Source organism: Tetrahymena thermophila, assembly GCF_000189635.1.
Source record: "Tetrahymena thermophila SB210 genomic scaffold scf_8254010, whole genome shotgun sequence".
Taxonomy (NCBI): Eukaryota; Ciliophora; class Oligohymenophorea; order Hymenostomatida; family Tetrahymenidae; genus Tetrahymena; species Tetrahymena thermophila.
In genome coordinates, this window is record NW_002476013.1 from 279822 (window position 1) to 305758 (window position 25937).

Consider the following 25937-nt stretch of genomic DNA (forward strand, 5'->3'; position numbering starts at 1 on the left):
AAAAAATCAGTTTTCTTTATGAGAAAAAGCTTGAAATTTACCAACAATAACAATATACAATCAAATTAAGGAAATATTCGACATAATCAATTAAGGATATATAACTAAAATTTTATTTTATTTTAATTTATTTCTAGCATTTTAATAATATATAAAAATTATAAATTATTACTAAGTATTCTAATAAAAAATATTTGTGTATTAATAAAATTAAAATTAAATAAAATGCTTTTTCTCATAATTTTATATAAATATGTTTAAGCATATATTTTTTAAAATACATTTTAAATGGGTTTATTCGTTCAAGATGATAGTAGATATAAATTAAATGTTTTTAATTTAGTAGGTTCGTTTACTTTTGCCAAAAATGTAAATAATATGTAGTTTGAAAAACATGAATATCAATAATTGCAATCAATCATTTACTCAAATTCAAATAAATATTAAATTTTTACCAACATAATTCTATCTTTTTGATAATTATAATTTAAATATATAAGTTAATAAAGTAAAAACTTCTACCAATGATTATTTGTTTGATTAATAGTTAAAAATTCAAAAAATTTGTAAAATTATATAAAAATTCAAAGCAATAAATACTTGAAATAAAAAGAAATATTTTTTTAAAATAAAATTTGTAAATTTGGTTTGTTATTAAAATATGCACCAGTTTTGCAAAGATGAATTTATGCTATTTGCTGGTTTTAATTAGTATTTATTATTTTTATAAATATTTAATCACCATCAATAAGTAAATCATATAAATTTTTTAATATTTGAAAGCAATGATCAATATCAAATGATTAAGATATATTTATTATTGTAGTTAATTAATATATTAACTTTTTCTTTTGTAATTTTGATTAATTTTTCAATCATATAGCAAAAAGAAAAAATTTTATTGTTAGAGTTTGCAATTTATATTTTAATAGAACTAAAATATTTATCATGGAAGATATTATAGCATAAAAACAGATAAATGTTGGATTTTCTCATAGAGTCATATTTAGGTCTATGAATTCCTACTAAAAACTAATGCATAAACCTGAAAATAAGTAAAGCATATTAACAATTATCTTTTCTGTAAATATAACGATAAAATATTATTTTGACCAATAATAATAATTTAATAAACATAACCATAAAAAGTACGTCTTATAAATAGTTAATTGATTCTTTATGATGGTAAAACTGTGTATGATTACAATTATAGGAGGGAATAGGAGGCAGCTAAGTTAAATTTTTATTAGTTTACAAATTAGAAATCAATTGTAAATGCAACATTTGTTAACAAATATAAAGTAATGTTGTTAATTAGATTTTTAAATTAAATTAAGCTTCAATTACTTTATTTTAATTTTATTCCTTTATATTAGGTATATATGGTGTTGTGTGAGGATTGGAGGCTGTATGTTTTTAGGAGAAATTTTGATTTGCTAAATAAGTTCCCATTTGATTCAAAGTATTCTGTAGGAATGCATTATTTAGAAGAAAGCGACTAAATACTACTTATAGGTGTTGACTGTATAATTTATTTACTTAGAATTACAATTTATAGCAGCTAAAAATAAAGAAGACTCATCTTTTATGTTTTTATTTTTAAATTATAGCTATCGAGCTTGTTAAATTGGGTATAACAACTAACATCCATTAGTCAAAATTTTTGACAAACATTAAATTCGAAATCGAAATGATAAGCAGTGTAATTTGGTTGATAATTTAATTAAATAGTGAATTATCTTTTATATTTAGTAATCAATAACTCAAATCTTAGACTGGAATAAGGGTTATTTCATAACAGGAAAGGGAGAAATAGACGATGACTAATATTTATTTATATGGAGTTTGAAAGACTTGGTAATATACTCTATGAAGAAATTAGATATTATATATAAAATGTAAAATCTTGGAAAAAGAGAAAAAAGCATATCTGAAATATTATTTATGAGAGAATACAGATATGTTGTGAGTGGATATAATGATGGTACAATCAAAGTATGGACATTATCGAATAATAAAAAGATTATCCATACCTTTGATGGCCATACTAGATAAATAGATAGTTTCACTCTTCATACAGACAAAAGAATGTTTTGGTAAATTTTTTATTTATTTTGATAAATTTGAATTTCATGAGATTATTTTATGATTTTTAGGAGTGCTTCAGAAGATATGACGATTAGACTTTGGAATTTAGATGTAATTAAATGAAAAATTATTAATTTTTTAAAATATATTTGTAATAAATAGACATTTACAAACATGTACACTTTCCATTTACAAGGTTCATTCCACAAGATTTTGTTGATAAATCACTAAAAGTTTATAGCAGAATAAGAAGGAGAAATATGCATAGGAAATATTTCTAGTGAAAATGAGCTTATTTGCAAACATTATGGAAATATTGTTGCATTTGATAAATCTTATAAAAATTACTATGTAGGAAAAGTTTCAGGAAATATTGAATATCTAACTTTCACCCTTGATAATAACAGTGGAATGTCAATTTATGTGCCATATTTTAAAACCTAAGAAAATTTGCATGATCTATCCAAAATACCTATAAGCGTTTTCTATCCTCCTCCAAAATCCAATAATATTATTGAAATTATATCATGTCCTTATGAAGAAAATATCTTCTACATGCTCGTAGAAGGAGGAGATATCTGCAGATATAGGCTAGAAAAAGACACTGGAATTGTAGAAGATACATATTCTTCAGAATAAATTATGGATGCTGATTGCCATCCATTGAATTAAAAAGCAACTACAATTAAGTTTCTAAAAGTAATTTATATTTGGAATTCAAAAAAAAAAATATATTTTTTTAAATTAGGCATTTCCTCCATAAATTGATGTTGAAATTAATGACATAAGGATAAGAGAACATGAAGAAAAAGTTGAAAGCAGCTTTGAAAATTTAACTGAATTATTCCTTAAAAATTAATTGATGACCTTAGGATGCTCCAAAGGAAGCATAGTATTTTTGAATATAAATGATATGAAAAAGGTTTATGCCCGTTTTAGCTTTCATAGAGAGTAGATTTTATAAATCGATAGTGTTTATAGCAGTTCTCATCAAGACTTTTTATTAGTTTCATTATGTGAAGAATATAGGATTAAGGTAACATTTTATATTAACCTAATTACTTAATAAAATATCTTTTAAAATAATATTTTTTAAACTAATTTTTTTATTCTTTGTTCATAAATTTTGTTATAAATATTAAGTTTTTTTTATCATTTTTATTTTTTGAAATAACTTTATAAAATTAATTTAATAATCTGAAATAAAAATTCTAATTAAATTAAATTTATTTCGTAAGGTTGTTAAATTCCATCAAAATAAGATTTAATGCATATAAGGATACGATCTCAAGTAGAATATAAGAATGTATTCATGCTGTATGATTACTTTTTTTTTATTTCAAAGGCTTATGAATATTTTAAAATAATAGTTGACTAGTTGTTTTTACTTAATTTGAATGGTGAATTTGAAGTTTTCAGTTTGAATTAAGACGCAGATTTAGTTTGTAAATAATCAGATGAGGGAAATTTTCATGAGTCAAAAATCATATCAATCGATTTTTTACCTGCCAAATAGTATGTCTTAACTGCTGCTGAAGATAATAAAGTAACTATTTATGGTCTATAAATTTAGTTAATTTTGGTTATTATATCAATAATAAAGGTAAAATTATGGCATATGGAGAAGATTTTACTGGCTTAAGTCAATATTTATGAAAATCTCTGCGGAGCATATTTTGCTAGCGATGATGGAGATATTTTGATTTCACATAATGGAAAGATATCTCTTATAAAGGAGTTTCATTTTGGTATTAAGCAAAGCTAGATAGAATAGATAAATGATAAAGTTGCTAAATAAGATCGATTAATTATCAGCATTGATGAGTTTTACAACACATTAAAATTTCAATAATATTAAAGCAACATTAGGTTAAATTATAGCTCTAAAGGTAATAGAAATGTCAATTTTGTTGAGGAAGATTAGTTTAAAAAGAATAGCTTTGTAATGATGAATCCTAGTCTAATCAGTCTAAACTAAACAAACTAAAGTGGTCTTTATATGAATTTATCTTAAAGTTAAATAAATCCTGCTAATATGAATGTAAATGCAGTTACTGCTACTCATCATAACTCAGGAGGATCTAATAATTACACTAATTTTGCATCTGCTAACTACTCTATTCTAAATACCAAAAAATCAAATAAATAGCTTTAATCTCAGTCTCCATCGAAAGGTTTTTAAAGAATATTTAAAATTTTTAATTTAATTATATCTTACTATTTGATTTAGGTGATCACAGAACATCCATTTTGGTAAATGGCCAAAAAAGAATGCATAGTCTTTCTATGATTGAAGAGAGAGATTAAGACTAGTCTAAAGTTGTTTAACTTACAGGATAAAACACAAATAGAAATAAGGATTTAAATAAAAGCAGTATAGAGGATTTAAACATTTCTACTTAAAAAAAATAAAGCTTATTAAATAGCAGCTTTACAACTAATGTTCGAAGGAGTAACAACTTTTCTGATAATAATTAAAAAACGGCTTTTCAAAACAATAGCTAAAGCTTAGGAATGAGGAACAACAACTAAACAAAATCACCAAAGTATATATAAAGTATGCCCTAAAGTCTATCTCCTTTTTCGCATGCAAATATTTAGGTAGATAAATAAAAGAAAACAAAACCGATGACAATCGTAGAGCAACAATATGCTCAAAAAATGCAAGCTCAGTAATAAAATCATATAGCATAATAGAAGTAACAATAAAAATAAGCCAATTAAACAAGAACAACAACTTTCATTGACTCCCAAAACTCGTAAATTGACAATTATAAAAAGTTAACAGCTCTACCAAAGATAGGTCCTTCTAATCACAGACCATTGACTATAATTGAAAAATTCACTAACGTAATAAAGATTTCTAACAAAATAAGTTTTATTAAAAATTACTTTTTATTATTTTAGGAAAAACTACTTTCAAAGAAAGTTTTAACAAGAAGAGACATCACTTTAAATAAAATAATAATGAGAAACTTAGTTAGAAACCAGTAAGCTATTTAAGCAGTTTATGAAACTTAAATAGTTTAGGGTATGAAAATGAACAATAACAGTAGCTTTTACTCAAAAAACGATAAGAGTACAATGTCAATTTTTGATAAAAAATGAATAATCGAACTCTAAGTTATCCATAACAAAACCAATAAAAATGATAAATTAATTAATAGGTAAATAAACTGTAAATATTCAATCATTTTTAAAGATAATTAATTATAATAAAATATTCATTTTCTAACAAATTTTATACTATAAATATAAATATCAATTTTATTTCTGTATGTATGTACTCATTTTTATAATTAAAATCATCAGTATAATTCATTGTCACTGTCTTCTTTATCATCATCTGTATTACTATTAATTACATATTATGAAGGTGTACTCATATGTGGTTCATATGTATATCTTTGATTTTCAAATGGAAAACTAGGGTTTTCAGGTGACTAATTTCTAATGTCATCTACAAAATCTGAAAGTTTCTTTTTGGGAATAACTTAAAATCTAGGAGATAAATCTTCTTTCATTTATATTTATTTACTCTAGCATTTTACCTTTTGCAAATACATAGAAATTATAGGTACTAAATATATAATTAACATCCCTAATGAAAGGATAATCTTCACATAAAGCATTAAATAAGATCTCTGTTACTTCTCTTGAATCATATAATCTATCACAAAATAATCAATAGGAGCATAATTTCTAAAATGATCATTCTCACCTTAAACTAATATTCTTTTCTAACTAATTAGATACTACTAAGTATCTTTAAAATATAAATTGATGCTATAGGAATTCTAAATTAGGTAATCTATGAAAAGGCTTTTATTAATTAAAAAAATATTAAGATATTTTATTTAAAATAAATATTTTATCTAAATATATAATTAAAAAAATAAAAATTTTATTTTTGCTTATAATTTACAACAATTAATCTTCTTAAATTTAAGTTTAATAGATAAATCTTTAAATTTTTATATTCTCTTAATTTTTATTAATAATACATTTTAGTATTGATTGATTTAATCAAATTTAAAAATTAATTTCAATAGATTTTTTTTTAATTAAAGCTATTTTTTCTTTAATTTTAGTAGAAAAAGAGTTATTTTAATAACAAATTAATAATTTTATTAAATATTTTTATCTTTTAAATTAGATATTTTCATTCAGTAAAGTAGGTTTCTCTATTAATTTTTAATTTGTTTATTTTAATTCAAAGAAATTATTTTTCTTATTCTTTCAATAAAGTTTAATTTAATTTTTCTTTATTTCAAATTAAATTTTTTATTTAAGATTTTTTAAAATGAAGAAAAATTATCGAAATAAATAAAATTAAACATAATTGTATATTAGGAAAAATTTATTTATTGGGATCTTTGAAAAGTGATGTAGATAATTGATAAATTTTAACTAAATAGTATAATGTATTACTTGATGTAGCTAGTCACTAACATGTGGATTTATTTCTGATTATCTATTATTTAATTATAAAAGAATATAGTTGAGGGCCTAGAGTTGTAAAAGGGAAGTTCAATAACTGTCTATGTTGATTAGAGCTTTCCTTCTTTATTGCTATAAAGAATTAAGTGAAAGCTTTTGGATGTAGTTTCAGATCCAATTGAAGATTAAGCTTGAAGCTAATTAAAAATGCAAGATCTTGCTAAGTATTTTGGTGATAGATTTTTATCTTCAGTGTCCCAAAATGCTACAGGTTTTGAAGAATACTCTATGCATGTTTTATAATGACTATACTTTTCAATTATTTTAGGATCACTTAAATTCCACTAAGTAGGTATTTCGGTTAAAACTTTAGTATACATTTCTATTTCAGCATAAATCGCATCTTTTTTTGAGTACTGTAAAATAAATTTTATCGTCAGATAATGTCCATCATTCTTTTTATTGTACTTAACATCATACAAATCAATAGTTTGATATGGGGAATCATAATAATCAGCAATTTTATATGAAGCTCTATAGATATATCTCTATTAGCTATAAATTACAAAAATAATTTCATCTTTAGCAAGTAATGATATCAAAAACATATCTTCTTTCTCAATTTCAGAAGAAAACTATAAAACACTAAAATCAATCAGATATAAAAATCTCCTATTTAAAGCATTTGCATTAATTATAAACTTAGTATTTAACTATTCAGCTATTATTTTTGAAACAATCACAACTGTTTCTTAAAAATTTTTATCTAGCTTAGACAAGGTAAATAGTAAAAGTTAATCGATATTTTAAGGAGTATTCTAATTTTAAGATAAATATGTCTATTAAATTATTCCACTAGTTGATGTATCTATGGATTAGATATTACTAATGCTGTTTAATTAAAAATTATCTTCAAAAGAATTCTCATTTTCTTAGCCTCCATTTTTTGCTGTATTTTTTAAAGTTGTATCGTAACCTAAAGTGTAATTGTATGCATGGATTTCATAATAATCTTAATTTTAATTTTAATTTTTACAAATCACTATAAAAAGATTCCAATATTTATGGTGAATTAAATTGCATTAGGAATAATTATAATTAATTGGTTTGTTTAAGTTATTCTCATAAACATACTTACTATTGTCTGAAGGACTACCACTCATAAATAGAATACTTTTTTGAGTCAAAAATACAAACAGATCCTCTTATTAGTTATAAGCAGAATCTATAATTTATCCCAAATTCTTTTAAACATCAACGTAGCTCATTTCCTTATCTGATTAGCTCTGGATCATAAATTAGCTTAAAGTTATATAATATCTATTTCTAAGGACGATATCTTCTCCCTGCAAAATTGGATCAATAGAATCTTATTCACTTTAAGTTATATAAGTTTCATTGACAAGTTGAATATCTGTAGTGTTAAGTAAGACTATCTTTCTAAGAGGTCCTGAAAATATATCTTCTGGGATATTAATTTATGCGAATCTGTTTTCACTATTAACTCTTCTCCATCCACTATATGTTTATTTTCCCACAATCATAAATTACTTAATGTTAGTTGATATCTCCATGTTACGAATTATTGAGCTTTATGTATAATTTGATAAAGCATAAAAAGTTAAGTTGAAATTAACTTCTGTATAAGTTGCCAGAGGAGAAGGAATAACATTAAAGCTTAAACTAGGATTATTATTTATAGACACAATTTACACTTGGTTACTATTCTGTTTATTTAAATATTAAAAAATTTTTTTAAAAAATATTACATTTATTCAAATTATAAAAATAATCAAAAATTTAATTTTAATTTTAGGGTTTCAACGAACAAGAACAATTTATGTTTAAAATTTTTTAGATTTAAATAAAATTTATTAATAAAATGAGATTTATTTAATATTCGAAAAGTAAAGTGTATCTTCTTAATTAGAGCTTTGTATTTGTCAATTAATAATTTAAACTATAGTTAAATTTATTAGAAAATAAATATTACTGCTCCATTACTGTATAGCATGTAACTTCCATAAGTAGATTCTATATCAAATGGCACGTTAAAAATTTTGTTATTTAAATTTGCTGTTGTTTTTAGGATATTTGTTGAAATTTCTTAGGGGTCGAAAACAAGCAAAGTTTCTATTGTTGTCCTTTGATCAACATCGATATAATATGCCTTTTAGTAGAAGAAGACTTTATCTATGTAGGATTAACTAAGATAGTTTTCGCCAATCTTATACTAAAATAAATTAAACTGCCTTTGAAAGGCTAATGTTTTTTCTTAATTTAAAATATATTATCTAATTGAAGATTCACCGAATTCATTCACACATACTATAATAGTATTTGGGTAATTAAAAACTGTGAAACGACATGTGCTAGATGCCTCTAATTATAACTGACTCACTGTATTCATTGCAAATCTAAAAGGGGAGTTCGAGTAGCCTTTTTTCCAAAAAACTCCTTAAATCCTTATCTTATTATCATCTGTATGTATGAAAATAATTGATCTGGTTTGAAATAATTTCATCGAGAATTTAATTATTTCTTTATATTTTATTAACAATAAAGGTTACATATTTCAATTAAAAATTACACTTAAGAACTTACATTTATAAAAAAAGTCAATATCTATCTTTGATACAATAGTATATGATACTATACTTCCAAAACCTTTTTTTTGATTGTCTTCTTATTCATAGTCAACATCTATATCTGGATTTACATTTATTTAGATTACAATAATTTCTTAAAGATTTGGTCTCAATATTCCTACATACTGTAAATCAACCATATCAATATCTTAAATATTATCAATATCTAATTCAGTGTATTTGTAGTTTTTCCCATCATTATAAAAAAATACAAGCGTTTTATTGTTTAGAGAAGCATCGTTTTTCTCTATCAATCCAACATAATTTGAAGATTAATACTAAATTTTTTTAAAAATGAATGAAGGAATACTTCAAATTAATAAAAGTAATTTCTAAATATGATTTATTTATTTACCAGCTTTAAAGATTTCACTGGAAAAGTTAATTCATTAGCTAATTATTAACGTTAGCAAGGTTGATTTTATTTTTCTTTATTTAGAGTGCATATGTGATACATGATATCATAATTTTCTATAATAATGAATTAAAATTTCTTTAAAAAATAAATAATTAAATAATTTTATTTTTTACTCTTCTCTTCACAAAATTCAGTAAAAATTTAAATTTAATTAAAGTTGGCATTTGTCACATGAGTTAATATAACTCTGTATGGAATATCTTTGAAACGCCCTGATAAATCTAAAAGTAAATCATACTTTAAGAAGTTGTTGATTGTAGCTTGGTACTTCTAGTTCTAATGAGAGTCTTTTATTAACAAATACTCTATCTAAGGACCTAAAATTATATTATCCAGGCTAATTTAAAAATATAAATCATCTCTCTTTATAGGCTTTTCTTGAAATAATTCTACTCCATCATCAGATAGTTAAATGCTCTATTTCGTCTATGCAAAAGTAATTAATATTCTCATCGTATTTACTTCATCTGGAGTTTATTATATTAAGTTACTATATTTTAGCTTTTGATTTAAATAATATTTTAATTGATATCACTTCTTTTAAATATTTTATTGATGCTTTAATCCAATATTTATTTATCAGGACATTTTTTAAAGGAAAAAAATAATTTTTTTATCACACTAAAAAAAAATATGAGGAATAACTAGTTAGCATCATTAAATTTTAAGAATTTATAACAAAAAAAGTTTAAATTATTACTTTAAATTAGAGCAGTTTACTTGTTTATTTTGTAAATTCTCCAGCAGCTAATTTAAGATAGTTGTCATTAATTTAATATATTTCTATAACTCCAGTTACTGTGTCAATTATCATAAAATTATTGACAACATAATTGTCAGTGCACCCATCTATTAGTAGTTAATTTGATGTCTAATAGATCTTATAAAAATGAATGTTATATCTGTTTTCTTTAATGCTGTAAATAGCAATAAACTGATTATTGTTTTCTTACGGTAGATTTTTGCATTAAATAATGTTTTTATTAGTACAATTAAGGTGTCCTCTAACTACAATAAAATCTCTTGTTACAAGGGTTTGATCAATTATATGATTAGGAATTAGTATCTTTTTGCTTATATACTATATATTCGTACCTTAGGTTATATCCAAAATGTACAAATTATCATTGCTTTTATCGCTTTCTAACTCTTAAGTTGTATACATTAAATAATTTCTTCTCTCTAAAGGGTTTGTGTTAAACATCAAAACAAACTTTCCTGTAGAAAAATTATTACCATAAACATTCTTGTTAGATATAGGAACAAGTTTAAATTCTTTATCAAGCAATAAATAATATGTTGCTATAGCACGAAAATAAACATTATCAAAAAAGAAGAATAACATATTTGTTAGTGTAACATCTGTACCAGCAACTATAGGATTGTTTACAAAATTTTAGATGTCAACTGATTGCTTGTATTCTATTTATAATTAACCATTATCATTTACCTTAACTTCTTGAATATAAAGACCTTAGGGCTCTTCAGCTATTAAATTTAAATTCAATTAAATGTTTAAATTTTAAGTCATATTTTTTAAAGTTACTTACAAATAAAATTAAATTTTTAAAATAATTTTTTATACAAGTTTGCTTAATTTTATTCAAAAATTCTCAAAAATAAAATATTTTTATTACATTTTTTTAAGGAATCAATTCATTTTTTATAAATTCTCTTTAACCAAAAATGAGCAAAAATGAAAATTATTCTTAAATAATAAATGAAAGAAAATGCTTTGAAGAATAAATTACTTTTATTTACTAGAACACAGTATTAAATGAATAAATCTTTATAAATTTGATTAATCACATTAACCTAAAAGACCATAGTAATGAGCTACCTAAATTTGCATACTTATGATTAATTGCTAGTTGAAATGATACGATCACTTATATCATCTATCTAAGTAACTGAAGTAATATTAATTATGATAAATGCTTGGCTACTTTCACTAATATCACAATCTAAAACAAGAAATCTATAAGTTTTTGCTAAAACTTAATTGCTTGTATCCTTACTAAAGTAAGTAATGCTATGGCATTGCTAAAAATGAAGTTTATCATACACAAAAGTTTTAAGTTAGTCATCATATTTTTCCGTAAATAAAAGCTTATTAGTCGAAACAAAAAGATTTATTTTTGTTTGCTGAATTTATATATGCTTTTGGAAGCCTACTACCAAAGGAAATTAGTAAGAATCAAGTTTTTATAGATTAGAATCAATTGAATAGCTTATTAGATAATCATCATTTACTTGAGAAGACTACAAACAGCTCTGTTCTAAAGTTAAATCTTCCAATATTCTTTTATATTAAAATTAATAAATATTAAATTTAACTTTTTTCATAATGTTTACCTATCGCCTCGATAATATTCAGTTCTTATTTCACCACTTACTTATTCTTCAAAACTCTCTTCATTTACAAGTTATAAATCGCTAAACTAATAATTATCTCTTTAAATACCCTAGTCTGCTAAAAGTGAATCTAAATTAATTTAAGTTTATTCATTTGGAGATAGAGTAATCTGTAAATCTACATTTGTTAGCTACATTTTTTATGATATATTATTACTTTTCTGAGATTGTTAGGTCTCTTATTATTATGAATTAAGCTCATTTTACTACAATTTTGAAGCATTTCCATATATTTAATTTATCAAATATGCAAGAAAAACCAATTAAAAAATCCTATTTGCTTTTTACCCTTTAATAGGTTTTTTGATTGTAATGATTTTCATTTTATTTTTTATAAAAGTTTTTAGATTTAAAGCTACTTTCTATTTTTGTTGATTTATTCATTAAAAAGTAAATTATTGATTAAACAAAATAGTGAAATCATATAATTAATTAAGCTAAGAAGGATATATCAATATTTTATTACTTTACAGCCAGAATAACTATTTTCTGATAGAGATTGCTAAAAATCTGAATAGATAATTAAATAATTTATAATAATTAACACTTATTGTATAATTTGTACATAAATTTATCCAAAATTCTATCAATTTGTAATTTATATCTTTATAAATTGTTTAAATTATGTTAACCAAAAATAAAATATTATTATCTTAAAAAATTTTATTTAGCTTCTTATAATATTTTATTTACTTAAACATTCATTAATGGTCCATAGTTTATTGTTCCATTTCATGTATCAATATAAAGTTTCAATTGATCAATTTTTTTTATAAAAAATACAGTGGAGTACTTTAACATAGTAAATTAAATACCATATTATAATTATACTAAATACATATTTATAAATGTGAACATACAGAAATTCATTTCTTTCTAAATATAAATTCTTTTTTCCAAAAAATTGACTATTTTAAATTATTATTTTTACAATTTTAGTTTTGGTTAGTTTATATTTTCTTTATTATTTAATATTTTAATCAATTTATTTAAAAATTCTAATTCAAATAGCTTCTAATAATTATTTTAATTATTATAAAAACTAATAACCATATATCTTCCGTTTCTTCGAAAAAGTCATTTAAGAATTTTTTGAAAATACTCAAAATTAATTTAAAAAATATCAAAATTAATTTTTATATTCTAAAATTAGTCTTTCTGTCAATATTCTAAGTTAGTTTTTTTTAATATTCTAAGTGAGCTTTTGCTAATATTCTAAGTTAGCTTTTGAGAATATTCTAAATATGAGCCTAAAAAATCCAAAGTTAATTTTTTATATTCTAAAATTAATCTGTGCTAATATTCTAAGTTAATTTTTTTAAATATTCTAAGTTTATTTTTTAATATTCTAAATTAGCTTTTGTTAATATCCTAAGTTAGCTTTTGCTAATATTCTAAGTTAGTTTTTGTGAATATTTTAATATGAGTCTAAAATAATCTCAAAAGTTAATTTTTTATATTCTAAAATTAATCTGTGCTAATATTTATTTTAGGTTAATTTCTTTTAATATTCTAAGTTATTTTTTGTTAATATTCTAAGTAAGCTTTTGCTAATATTCTAAATTAATTTTTGTGAATATTCTAAATTTGAATTTAAAAAATATGAAGTTAATTTTTATATTCTAAAATAAATTTGTGCTAATATTCTAAGTTAGTATTTGCTAACATTCTAAAATTACTTTTTATGGAAACAAATTTTTACATTAATTCCTATTTATAGGATTAAGATCAGAAAATCAAAAACACATTTTAAAATTTGAAAGATTTTAGCTATAAAATAATTTATTCATTCATTTTTAGAGATAGATTTAGTGAAAATCAATTTTCTTAAAACTTTTTGAATTAGTCTTGCTATTTAATTTTAAAATAAATTTAAATTTAATTAAATCATAATAATGATATTGAAAGAAGCTAATATCAAATCTAATGTGATCAATATCATGAAAATTATCAAAATTTCATCAATTAAAATCAGGAAGAATAATTTGATGATCTAAATCCTGAAACAGGTAAGAAAGAAGCCAGATCCTTTTTTAAAAAAGTGAATAAAATAAAACTTTCATAATAAATTTATATCTCTGGTTAAATTATTAATGGAGCTAAATACATTTGTTCAAAAGTAAAATAATCTAAAGATATAATAAGAGCTATGACACCTCCTATGAGAAATGTCATAGAAGGTAGTAAAAATATAGTTTAAAATATTTCTAAAGATGGAATAAAGCAAGCTATTAAAGGATAAATACAAACAATAGCCAAAATTGGTACAAAAGATTTATTTCTTTCATCATTAAAATCTTAATTTAGCAAATTTACATTAGCCATTCATTTAGGGTTATCTCTTTTTGAATTATTTTCAATAGTTAAAGAATATTAAAAAAATAAGAGTCAAGATAATGCAATTATTGATGTTTTATAAAGTAAACTTAAATATCAGTTATGTGCTTATGGGGTAAAAGTTTCTTCAACATATTTAGTTCAGGGTAGTATAACAACAGCATGTACAGTAATAGGCTCCTTAATTTGTCCTGGAATAGGAACTGTTATAGGATCATTACTTGGTTGTTTATTATCTTTTTTTTGAAATAATATATTATCTAAAAAAATTGATGAATTTTTCCATGAAAAATTAAAAAATAAACTAATTAGTGAAGCAAAAAATTATTTTAGACTTAGCGAGAACTCAACTTAAAATGATTTTATAGTAACTCATAGAAGATTTCGCAGTATTTATCATCCAGATTCTTAGGGGCTTTCTCAATAGTAAAGAGAATTAAATAAGATAACTCTAATCTAAGTAGAGTTCTATTATAACGTTCTAAAAGAATATTATGTTTGAATTAGGAGTTAATTATAAAAGTTAGCTTTAAAAATATTAGAAAATAAAAAAATTTTTTTATAATTAAGTTAGCTATCTAATAAATTTCTATATTTTTTTGGTTTTGATAATTAATTTTTTTTAATGGTTTTAGTATTTAATATCAATTTTTTATTTTATTAAATCTTTTATTCTTTCTTAAAATGAGATTATAAAAAAAATTTTCTAAAGTAAAAAAAATTGCTTTTCTTTGCATCAGAAGCATTATAAAATTAGCTATCTATTTATAAAAATTAATTAAAAAATGTATTCGTTTGCTTTATTTAATACAACTTGGTTTCTATTTGTTCATTTCTTTGTCTATTTTAGGTTTTAGCTGAAGCCTGAGTAAAGAAATGTTTAGTTAAATTTATTATTAGTTTTTGTATCAAAAATCAGAACAAATTTCAAAGATTTATTATAATAAAAAAAATTGTAAATATTTTAATTTATTTTATGAGCAAATTTTATGAAATTAAAGATTTTTAATTTAATTTATAGTTTATAAGTTGAACGAATACTTTTTTTTAGAATCTTTTTTTTAATAGATAAAAACTAGTTTATTTGTAAAATTAGATTTAGAAACTCAGCTTATAATAAATCAAAAACAAAAAGATATTTCAAAGTCAATCTTTTTATTAATAGGAGTAAATAAAATAGCTAAAATAATAAATAAATAATAGGTCACTTTAAAATTTAAATTTAGTTATTAATCAATATGAGGAGTTAAGTGATTGTTTAATAAAAATTCAAAGATAATAATGATAGCTAAAATTATAAACACATGTACATATCTTCCATTTTTGAAAATTTAGATCAAAATAATGAGAAATATATAGGCATTAAAAAAATTCTCAACTAAATTACTGAATATGAAGAGCAAGAAATATTACCTATTTTAATGGAAATCAATCCAAATGTTAATTATGATCGCATAAGTGAAGCTGAGTTTATTTAACTCTATTTGCGTCTCAATTTAATTCCAGAAAATTTTGAAAAAAACTAGATCCCATTTACATTTGCAGGAAATAAGCATATTGCTGTATGCTACAAAAGCTTTCCTGAAAGCAGAGATATTTTAGACAACTAAGATGAATTGGATATTATGAAGTAAATCAATTAAATAAACAATTATAAAACAAATTAATAAATTTTTTATATTAAATTAAAGATAATTAAGTGATTTAGGATATGGCTTAGATGCAGCTAAAAATTATAGACTTATGCTTATGAAAAATGCCAATCAGAGTTGGCGTAAAGTAAGTTCAGATCTTTGGCAATGGGTTTAACAATTAAAAGATGAATCATCTATTTAGTATTAAAATAGTTAACCTAAGCAAAATTAATAAAATGTAGTAGAGTTAAATAATATCTTAGAGTAAATTTAAAAAACTGATTAAGGCATAAACTTAAACATAAAGTAATTTTACCACCACAGACTATACGACTTTAATAATAAATAGAGATAATAATGTCTAAAGATATTTAAATGGGCTAACCTTCCTCTTGCTAGTTAATCTGATCAAGGAACTTAAGCATTTTTCCAACAAATTAAGTAATTTGACGAAACCAACTAGCACATAAGGTAAATCTATCTAAGTTTTTGAATTTCTTTTAAGTATTATATAAAAGAATTAAATATATAACTCGAGAGTATTGCTTATCAACAAAGAAATATTTTATGAGTTATTATGAACTAACGAAATGAATTATCAAGGAAAATAGAATTATATAAAAAATAATTCAATTTTTAGTCTTGTTTTTAAATCTAAATAAATAATATGATAAAAGAATTATGATATGACGAGATAAAATTTAAATTAAGACATATCAAAGTTGAGAATGACATATTAATTAATAGATTAAATAATTGATGACATAATTTTATAAATATTCTTTATTATAATTTATTTTTTATATTTTATTAAAAGAGCTGCAACAATTGCTTCTTTTCATTTTGAATTTGATAGAGCTCTTGATAGCTTAAATAGTGCTTTAGAAGATGATCCTTAATTGAGAATGATGAAGAGTGTATTATTAATTTTAAAAAATATATAAATTAGCATTTAAGGAGATTAATATGTGAAGAATAGACTTGAAAGTATTTATCCTTCTAACTCTAGAGATTATACAGAGTAAGATATGTCATAAGAAGATATTAAGAATGCAAAAAATACTAATTTTAAGAATTAAGAGATTTAATCTGAGTTTAAAAATATAATTAACAATGATCTGAGATATACAATTGTATAAAACGAATTAAACTTTATTTCAAATCTTCTCAAAGACATCAAATTTAATAATCCCTACTTGACTGTAAATTAAATATTTGTTTATTATAAAAATTATTTTTATTATTTATTAATTAATTAGGCTCTGGCTAGATTCTTAAATAACGATGATCCTTAGGAAAGAGTAAAGGAAATCATTTAATAGGATGGCATCGAAATATTTGACAAGATTGCATTTGCTTTAAGATTTTTAGACGATGATAATATAATTACTTATTTTACAAATTTAGTTTAAAAAGCAGAATAGGAAGGTATTCTTGAATGCTTAATATTAGTTGGTAAAGATTAAAAAGCCATAGATATCATCTAAGCTTTCATAGATAATACAAGAGATATTTAGACAGCCGGTCTACTCTCTGCACATTTGAATTTACATAAATATGAGCCTTCAGAAACTCTCTAAAATTGGTTTAAAAATTATAAAGCCCTTTTAAATAACATGAATTTGTTTGAAAAGCGTATTACTCTTGATAAAGAATTTAAAAATTTAAAATAACTCCTATGCAAGACTGATTCAGAATAAAATAAATCTTCCTTTAAGGGATCAAAGATATTTTTAGAGTGTAAGCAATGCAATAACTGTCTAGACAATAAAACATAATTAGATAATATTATAAGAAGAAGAAGCATAAGAGGTTATGCTGCCTTGTTACAAGTTTTAAAGCCTATGATAGGTGTTTGTCCTTCTTGCTGTGTTGTAATAAATTATTTTTTATTGAAACAAAATATTTAATTATAATTATAAAATAAATAAATTAGATGCTGCCTGTTTGCTGCGTTTGTTTATTGTCTTGTGAACTTGTAAACCCTTACATATAATTTAACAGAAACAGATAACAATAAAATTAAATGGGAGGTTAGATTGAAAATCTTAACTTAGAAGAAGGAATTGTGTGGTGTTAGTCATGCAATCACGGAGGCCATTATAAACACATAATTGAATGGTTTTAAGATTTTGATGTTTGTCCAGTGAGCGATTGCAGCTGCAAATGTTCAGTGATTTGATAAAAACGAATTAATTTTAATTATATTAAATAAATGGTTATTAATATTTGAAAATGTAAATAAAATTATCACAAAAATTTTATATATTTCAAACAAATATTTTATCATAAAAACCTATTCAACTTTTAATATTCTTTTAAATATTAAGTAAGTATATTTCCTTTCAGTCAAATATTAAGTTAAGCTTAAGTGATAATTAAAGTAGAAAATAATATTTTTAAAATTTTAATAAAATCTATTTTTGAAAATTTGGTGAATTTATTTCATTAACTAAATAAGTTAAATTAAAATTAATTTTAATTGATATTTTTACCTTTCGATTATTTATATTTAAAATTTATAAAAAATCATTCAATTCATTTTTAATTTAGGAAAATTTAAAAAAATCTAAATTAATAATTGAAATAAATATAATTTGAATTTTATTTATTGAAATTATTTCAATATAAATTCAACATTTATTTTAAAATCATTCGAAATTTATGTTTTTTTATAAAAATATTTTAATTGCTTATTTTTTTAATCCTTATTAGATTATTAAAAAGGCAAAATAAAGAAAATTTCATTCAGATCTTTTCGCTTTTGCTGAAGTAAAACAAAATTATAAATACGATTTTTTAAGTAATATCTTATTATTATGACAGATCAGTAGATTTAACACTCAGATTTTTAAATTGATGTGAAAATTAATTGCTTGCTTTATTTTTTGCTTTGAAAATATCAGAGCAAATAGTGATATTTAATTTGTAAATTGCTTGATTTTTCTGAGGCTTATCATCATCGTTGAAATCAAAAATTTAAATCGATAAATTGAAAAATTATTAAATTATTGATTTTTTACTAGGTTTAAAATATATATAGATTGATTGATTGATACAAAGAGAGAGGGTTAGTCATTTTTCTAAGTTTTTAAAATCAAAAAGAGACAGACTATTAATAAAATATTTCACAAAAAACCAAAATTAGGTTCGCAATAAAATAATAATTTTATAAGGAAGTTAGTTGGAGCTCTAGTTGAAATGAATATTATTGATCAATTCACTAATGCATGGAAAGTTTTTTGCAGACCTCCCAGGCAAACATATTCTGTTTTTGATTTAGGTAAGAGCTTTAAAATAAATAAAAAATGAAATTAAAGAAGCTAATAAATAAACACTTATTTTTAGATAAATAACACAAATTTTAAATGCAACATCATGTTTTAATTTATAGCTTCATATTTAAAATTATTATAATAGGCCCACCTTTGTTTCAAACTAAGCTTTACAAATGCAAAAGACATGAATTTAAAGTTAAAAATAGCAGAGGACATACTCTTGAATGCTCTTTCTATGAACCAGTTGGAATATAAAATCCTGAGTGTATTATTTACTTACACTGCTTTAATGGATCTAGAATAGAAAGTATAAAATTTGCGGAGCCATCAATTTCTCGTGGATGTGCTTTTTGTTGTTTCGATTTTAGCGGGAGTGGATTATCAGAAGGTGAATATGTCTCTTTGGGATACTATGAACAAGACGATGTGTAAGTAGTTGTGAATCATTTAAGAAGCTAATTTAATGTAAAATCTATTGCTTTATGGGGTAGATCTATGGGAGCAGTTACAGCTCTGCTTTATACATAAAAGTAAGATTTTCAATTTTATTTACTAAATAAAATAACTTCAATTTCTTTTTAAGCATTCAAATTTAAGAAAATAATTGTATTTCTAAATTAAATCTTAGCAAAGTTTAATCTCCAATAAAATGATTTTTTTTATATTTATTTCAAGCATAATTTATTGAGTAAGCCGTTTTAAATATAATATGTAACAATAGAAAATAACAAAACTGAACATTTATTATTTATATTATCAATATTTTAATTAAATAAAATTTATAAATGAAATAGATATCCTACAGAGGTTTAAGCATTAGCAATAGATAGTGCTTTTGTAAGTATGTGGGATGCAGGTGTTGAAATAGCTGATAAAAAAGTCAGCTTACCAACTTTTATAATTAAGGGATTGCTTGAGTATGTAAGGAGATAAATTAAATAAAATGCTGGTTATGATATGGAAGACGTTAATACAATCAAAGATATTTAAAAGTGCCTTATGCCTGTGCTTTTTATAGTTTCAAAAGAGGATAAATTAGTTTCTTTTGAAAATTCTTAAAAGCTGTTTGAGAAGTATCCAGCAAATGCAAAGAAAAATATTCTATATGTTAAGGGTGACCATAATGAATGCAGAAGCTGGGAAGATGTGTTAAAAATCGCTGATTTTTTGTCAGGATCAATCAAAACCGAAAGTAAAAGCGACATCCCTCAAAACAAAGAGAATTTCCACTTAATCTAAGCTGAATAAAGTAACTATAACACTCCTAATAATAGAGAAGAATAGAAACAATAAAATGTGATAAAATTAATTCATTATCAGTAGTAGTAAGCTAATGCGAAATAAAGTGATCAATCTCCTCCAAATAATATCTAATTGCATAATTCAAGTAATCAAAGATCACCAAGCGGTAGTATTAGCTCTGAAAGCCCTGCTAATTAATTATATAGGATGCCTTAAAGCCATACACATTCATATCACACATCACAAATAGTTTAATAAAACTAAACAATCACTCATCATTACATCCTTCACAACTAATAAAACCCTCAACCACATCATCATTCATAGCACCAAAGTTTAAGCAGACCAACATCTTAACTCTCTAACTAAAAAGAACATTTCAATTTTAGCAATAGTTAATAATCTGTATAAGCCAAAAAACCTCTTCACTAACACTCTACAAGCAATATTACTGCTGACCATTATAAATAGCTAGGCACTGTTGGAGCAGTAAGTGAAGAAAAAAATCAACCAATTATTGATTAAAATGATATAGATAACAACCCACTTGTTTAACAACTTCTCAAAGATTTAATATAAAAGAATTATGCCAGCGATTTTAAAGCTCCTAACGAAATATCATAGCTCCCCTATTAAAATTCACCATTAAATTAAGCATAACAATTTTAGCAATAACCAGATCAAAAAAATGTAAACTTTACATAAAAAATGAACGAGCTTGAGTATAAGCAATAGTTTGTTTTAAACAAAGGTATTTAAAATTTGCAAAGTTAATTGCAAGTTTAGTAAAGTTTAACAAGTAGTTAAATAAACCTTAACTCTAATTCTTAGATTAATTCAAATTAAATTTCCAATTAAACGCAAAACTTTATGAGCATACCCCTTCCAGATCCCTAGCAAAACATAGGCAGTAGGAAAAGCAGTGTTGTTTCACCAACAAATATGGATATGAAAACCTCAAATATTCCTGATGAAATGCATGAAATTGATTTCCCAAAAGCAAAAGATTTTAGAACAAAATAAAAAATCAACAATTATACTTTCTAGCTGCATCCTCCTATGAATACATTTTCCAGCTCAACAGTAGCAACAACAAAAGATTATAATATCTAACAAAGCACACCTTAAAATGAATCGACTTAAAGAAAGTAGTCTATTTTGCTTGAAAATAATTACAGTAATTAAATACTTTAGCTTTCACAGATTAATCCAGCATAGTAATATGTTCCAAAATTAAATCACAATTCAGCCTTTTCCACTTTAAATAATTCACCTTAATTCTTTAACGATAAAACTTCAGTATCCCCAAGAAAATAATTACAGAACTTACCAACAACAAACAAAAACTTGTCATAAATATAAGGAGAAGATTCTATAAATGTACCAAACTAAAATACATATCCACAAAATAACTTCATTAGTACTCAACCTTAACAGCAATTCTTAGTTTAATAATAATAGTCGCAATAATTATAGTAACAGCAACAGCAGTTGCAACTTAATTAAGGAAATAATCTGTTATAGAATCCACATTAGAAAAAATGGAGCCAAAATAATGAAAATTCCATTTAAAAAGCTAATGTTTAGAACACACAAGAAGAAGAAGATTTCCATAATTTACCACAAAGCACTTTGACTATTAATCTGAAGTAATACTTCTGAAATTTTTGATTGATTGATTCATTAATCTGAAGATTCTATTATAAATAATTAGCAATTAATTGTTAAATGTTGCTACAAAATTGTTAGTTACATTAGAAACATTAACCTTAGTTTAATAGGTTACTGAAGGAATAGATTAAAATATATATAAAAAACCATACTTACCTACCTAAATACATACATACATACAATATTTAAGCTTCCATTTACTACCATATAATAAAGCAAGCATATAATCAATCCACTTAAAATCATAGACTAAAAAAAAATATAAAATTTTCCTGTACTTTTATTTTCTTTAGAAATCTTCAGTTTTTGCTTTATATTAAAAATCTTGAGTTTCAATTTGTATTTTCTTCCTAATTTTCAAATTTGAAATTTAGATGAATTCTTTATCTAGTTTTTTATTAATTGAATTACTCTATTAACATAAATCTATGTTAAAAATTACTAAGGAAATTATTTTATTAAACCTATCATCTTTTGCTCAATCAATCAAATACCATTCATTCTTTTCATCTAATTTTTTTATTGTTTATATATATATAGATAAAAGAAGAGACAGTCAATTGATTACTCTGTGAGTGTTAATTTGCCTTAAACTGAAAGGTAAAATACTTCTGATGCTGAATAGAGAAAATAGCAATTTGATATCTAGTAAAGAAAATCAACACTTGATAACTTATTGTAAAAGCCTTTAGGTAACCAGTAGAAAACCATATCTTCAAACAATATAATTGACGTGCCAAGTGAATTAGAAGGTAGTATGATGCTAAATTCAGGTATGAGAGCTGAATAAAGGAGTACTGTATCTAATAATATAAAATAAAAATGCATGAATAATTCAACTCATCAATCAGCTTCTATAGTAAAAGTAAATCATTCTCAACATTAAGATTCTAGCTATGTGATTTAGAATTTGTAGTAATCTTAGCAAGCCTTTTAAAATCTTTTCTCTTCTAATATTTAGCAGTAATAGATAAACATGTCATAGATTTAAAATTAAGATATTTAACAAGGATAAAATGATTAACAGTAAATGCAATAATTTTTTATGCAATAGCAATAGTTAAAACAGTAAATTCTTCCACTAATCCTTCAGTAGTAAGAAGAAATTAAGTAGTAGTAGCTAAAGTAGCAACAAGAAAAAATATAATAAGAAAGCTAAAAAAATCAATAGAATTAATAAGATGAGGCAAGCTTTGGTAAGTAAGGCAGAATTCCAGGATTGTCTTAAGAAAAATTCAGGAATGATAAATCAAACGAATAATAATCCAGATAGGGAAAATTTGTAGACAAATCTTAATTTGATAGGAATAAGTCAAAAGAAATGAGCTAAGATTAAAAGCACAAAGAAAAATATAAAAACGAATTATAATAATTATAGAGAGCAGAAGAATAGATTACACAACTATAATAAAATAATTATTTTATTAACGTAGGCAGCAAGCAATAATATCAAAATGAGTCAAAGCAATCTTCTTTCTAACAGTAAGAAACATTTTCATACTTATAATAAGATCAAAATAAAACTGGTAGTAACAGCAACTCTTAGAATAATTCAATATTCCAACCTTCTACCAATACCACAAAGGATCAAAGATTTATACAAGATTTAAGCTCATAAATATTTTAGCAACCTCAAATTTCTGGTGCTGCAACTAACTCACCATTAAATAGATTTTAACCTTTTTCTAGTAAGAGTCATCAGTCTAAAAATAGCTCTCATGTTTTTAGATATAAATTAGACATTGAAAATATATTAAATAAAAACTAGTCATAAAAAAGTTAACTTAATAATTCATTTTTGAATTAACAAAGCTTATCAAAAGAGAGAGATTCTAAAAACTAGCAAAATTACTCATCTAATCAACTCAACAATTATCATTAACAGTCTTTAGATTTCTAAAATTAAAATTAACAAAAAGAAAAGCAGTAAAATGACAAAAAAGAATTAATTCGATATGACTCTTTAAATGATGAGCCTAATTCATAGAAAACTAGATTAAATACATCATAAATTAGTCACGGTAACAACAGTATCAGCGCTTTAAATGGCAATTCTAGTTTTCAATAAACTACCCCAAATCAAAATTCTATTCCCTTCAGCTAACTGCCAAAAAGCAGCTAGAAAGTTATAGAATAGTAATAATAATTTATTTAATAGAAAATGTAGAATTAATAAAATAGATAAGGTTAATCTCCTTCTATGAATTACAGTCGTGGCTTAAACTAAATTGCTACTCCTTCTAATTAAAAGCAAGGTAATTAAGTTAATAATTCTTCTGCTTCTTCTTTTAAGCAAAACGGTCATAAAAACCAGAATGACTCTCTAGAAATGAATAGATAGCAAATACAACAATCATAAATTCAAAACAGACTCACAAAAGAATAGAGTGAAACATTTAATTCAAAGTATTAATAATATGTCAATGGATTGAGCTTAAACACTTATGGAAAAATCTTAACTCCAACTAATCTCTTTTCTAGCAAACAAGAAAGTAAACAGCAGCAAAATAATAATTCTTAGCAATAGCTAACAAACCACCAAAATATTTAACAAATTTAGTTAAATTCAAATCTGACACATTCAGTATCTAACACTAAAATGTATGTACCTAATCCATCAGATCACTCCAAACACAAAATTTTACAAAAATCTCTAAAAGATAAAAAACCTATTGAAGGCCAATCTTCTACAAAGGGAAGTTACTAGCAATAATTAGATTTTAACTAAAAAGCGACTAATCCTAATAGTGCAATTGTGCACTCTCTTTCATAGGAAGATTATGCTAAATTAAAAAAAAAATAGGATATGATGAGTTACATCTAAAAAAATCGAAACATTGCTATGAATATAGATCCTTAACAAGGACAAAATGCTAACTCATAAACTGATGAATCTTTTAATAAGAATCAGTTTTAAAATATCTAGAATCCAAATCATAAAAATAGATTTATCAATAACAATAATTTGGATAGCTAAGATTAGTTTAGCTCAAGATAAATAGAGCCTTTACAATCAAGCTAATCTCCTCTAAGCAGATAACTAGGAAAATACAGTGGTAATTAAAATTTCGATGGAAACATCTCTAAAAAAGCTTCCTAGGCATCTTCTTCAACAAATGCAGCAGGATTTTTTTAATATAAAAACAATAATAGTAGCAGTACACTGAATGCTATAGAGTAATATTAAAATAGTAAAATTAATAACCCATCAAGTTTGAGCCCAAACTAACGTCTAGTAACATACTCAGCATCTTCAACAACCTCATAAAAATTTGCGTTCAAAAATAGAGTTAATTAAGCCACAAAAGTTGTCCAAATTCAACTTGGCGACAAAAGATAAGGAGATCAATGTAGCTTTGAAGGACACAATAGCTCAATTAACAACTCCAACATAATGTAATATTAACAACCTAGTCGCTCTTCATAAAGTCCAAACCACAGACTGTTCTAAAAGCAGTGAAAATTTTAAGAATATATTTTAATAAATTTAAATATTGACTTTAATATTAACAATTATATAAAATTGAATTATTCATTAGTTATTTTTATATACATAATCTTAGTTATTAATAATCAATACTCTAGAATTTAAGTTTCTATGTATGTTTCTATCCTATTTAAGTAATATTTACATTAAAAAAATTGTAAACATATCTTTAGCTAGTATCTTTATTTATGAGAAAATTATTGACCAAGAATAAATAAAATTATCAAAAATTATTATTTTTAAAATAAAGTTTATCTGGGAGTAAAAAATTAAATAAAT

At 23.3% G+C, this 25937-nt stretch overlaps 5 protein-coding genes across 5 annotated transcripts; 4 read left to right on the forward strand and 1 right to left on the reverse strand. All coding sequences in view use genetic code 6, as the record gives it.

Moving 5' to 3' along the window:
* The first annotated feature begins 853 nt into the window (after positions 1-853).
* On the forward strand, positions 854-5467 carry TTHERM_00327280 (WD domain, G-beta repeat protein). The gene is made up of 13 exons (XM_001026491.2): positions 854-1055; positions 1166-1301; positions 1377-1524; positions 1611-1702; positions 1753-2096; positions 2157-2199; positions 2251-2787; positions 2837-3124; positions 3327-3405; positions 3459-3634; positions 3692-4262; positions 4319-4938; positions 4996-5467. The coding sequence occupies exons 1-13, from the start codon at positions 949-951 to the stop codon at positions 5194-5196; spliced, it is 3342 nt and encodes a 1113-aa protein (XP_001026491.2). The 5' UTR covers positions 854-948; the 3' UTR covers positions 5197-5467.
* On the reverse strand, positions 5202-12381 carry TTHERM_00327290 (transmembrane protein, putative). The gene is made up of 9 exons (XM_001026492.2): positions 11950-12381; positions 11346-11896; positions 10295-11082; positions 9708-10095; positions 9532-9647; positions 9133-9454; positions 8522-9069; positions 6520-8255; positions 5202-5910 (listed from the first exon to the last, which is right to left on the reverse strand). The coding sequence occupies exons 1-9, from the start codon at positions 12330-12332 to the stop codon at positions 5397-5399; spliced, it is 5346 nt and encodes a 1781-aa protein (XP_001026492.2). The 5' UTR covers positions 12333-12381; the 3' UTR covers positions 5202-5396.
* A 1777-nt stretch (positions 12382-14158) lies between these two features.
* TTHERM_000327299 (transmembrane protein, putative) lies at positions 14159-14593 on the forward strand (the record flags this gene model as incomplete). Its single annotated transcript, XM_012800685.1, has 1 exon — positions 14159-14593. The coding sequence occupies one exon, from the start codon at positions 14159-14161 to the stop codon at positions 14591-14593; it is 435 nt and encodes a 144-aa protein (XP_012656139.1).
* A 991-nt stretch (positions 14594-15584) lies between these two features.
* Positions 15585-18162, forward strand: TTHERM_00327300 (alpha/beta fold hydrolase; the record flags this gene model as incomplete). Its single annotated transcript, XM_001026493.3, has 5 exons — positions 15585-15976; positions 16038-16451; positions 16798-17182; positions 17240-17854; positions 17917-18162. The coding sequence occupies 5 exons, from the start codon at positions 15585-15587 to the stop codon at positions 18160-18162; spliced, it is 2052 nt and encodes a 683-aa protein (XP_001026493.3).
* Positions 18163-19181: 1019 nt separating this feature from the next.
* TTHERM_00327309 (abnormal long morphology protein, putative) lies at positions 19182-25631 on the forward strand (the record flags this gene model as incomplete). The annotated part of the gene is made up of 4 exons (XM_001471008.1): positions 19182-19263; positions 19401-19788; positions 20053-22149; positions 22712-25631. 4 exons carry the CDS (start codon positions 19182-19184, stop codon positions 25629-25631), a joined length of 5487 nt encoding a protein of 1828 aa, XP_001471058.1.
* Positions 25632-25937: the final 306 nt, after the last annotated feature.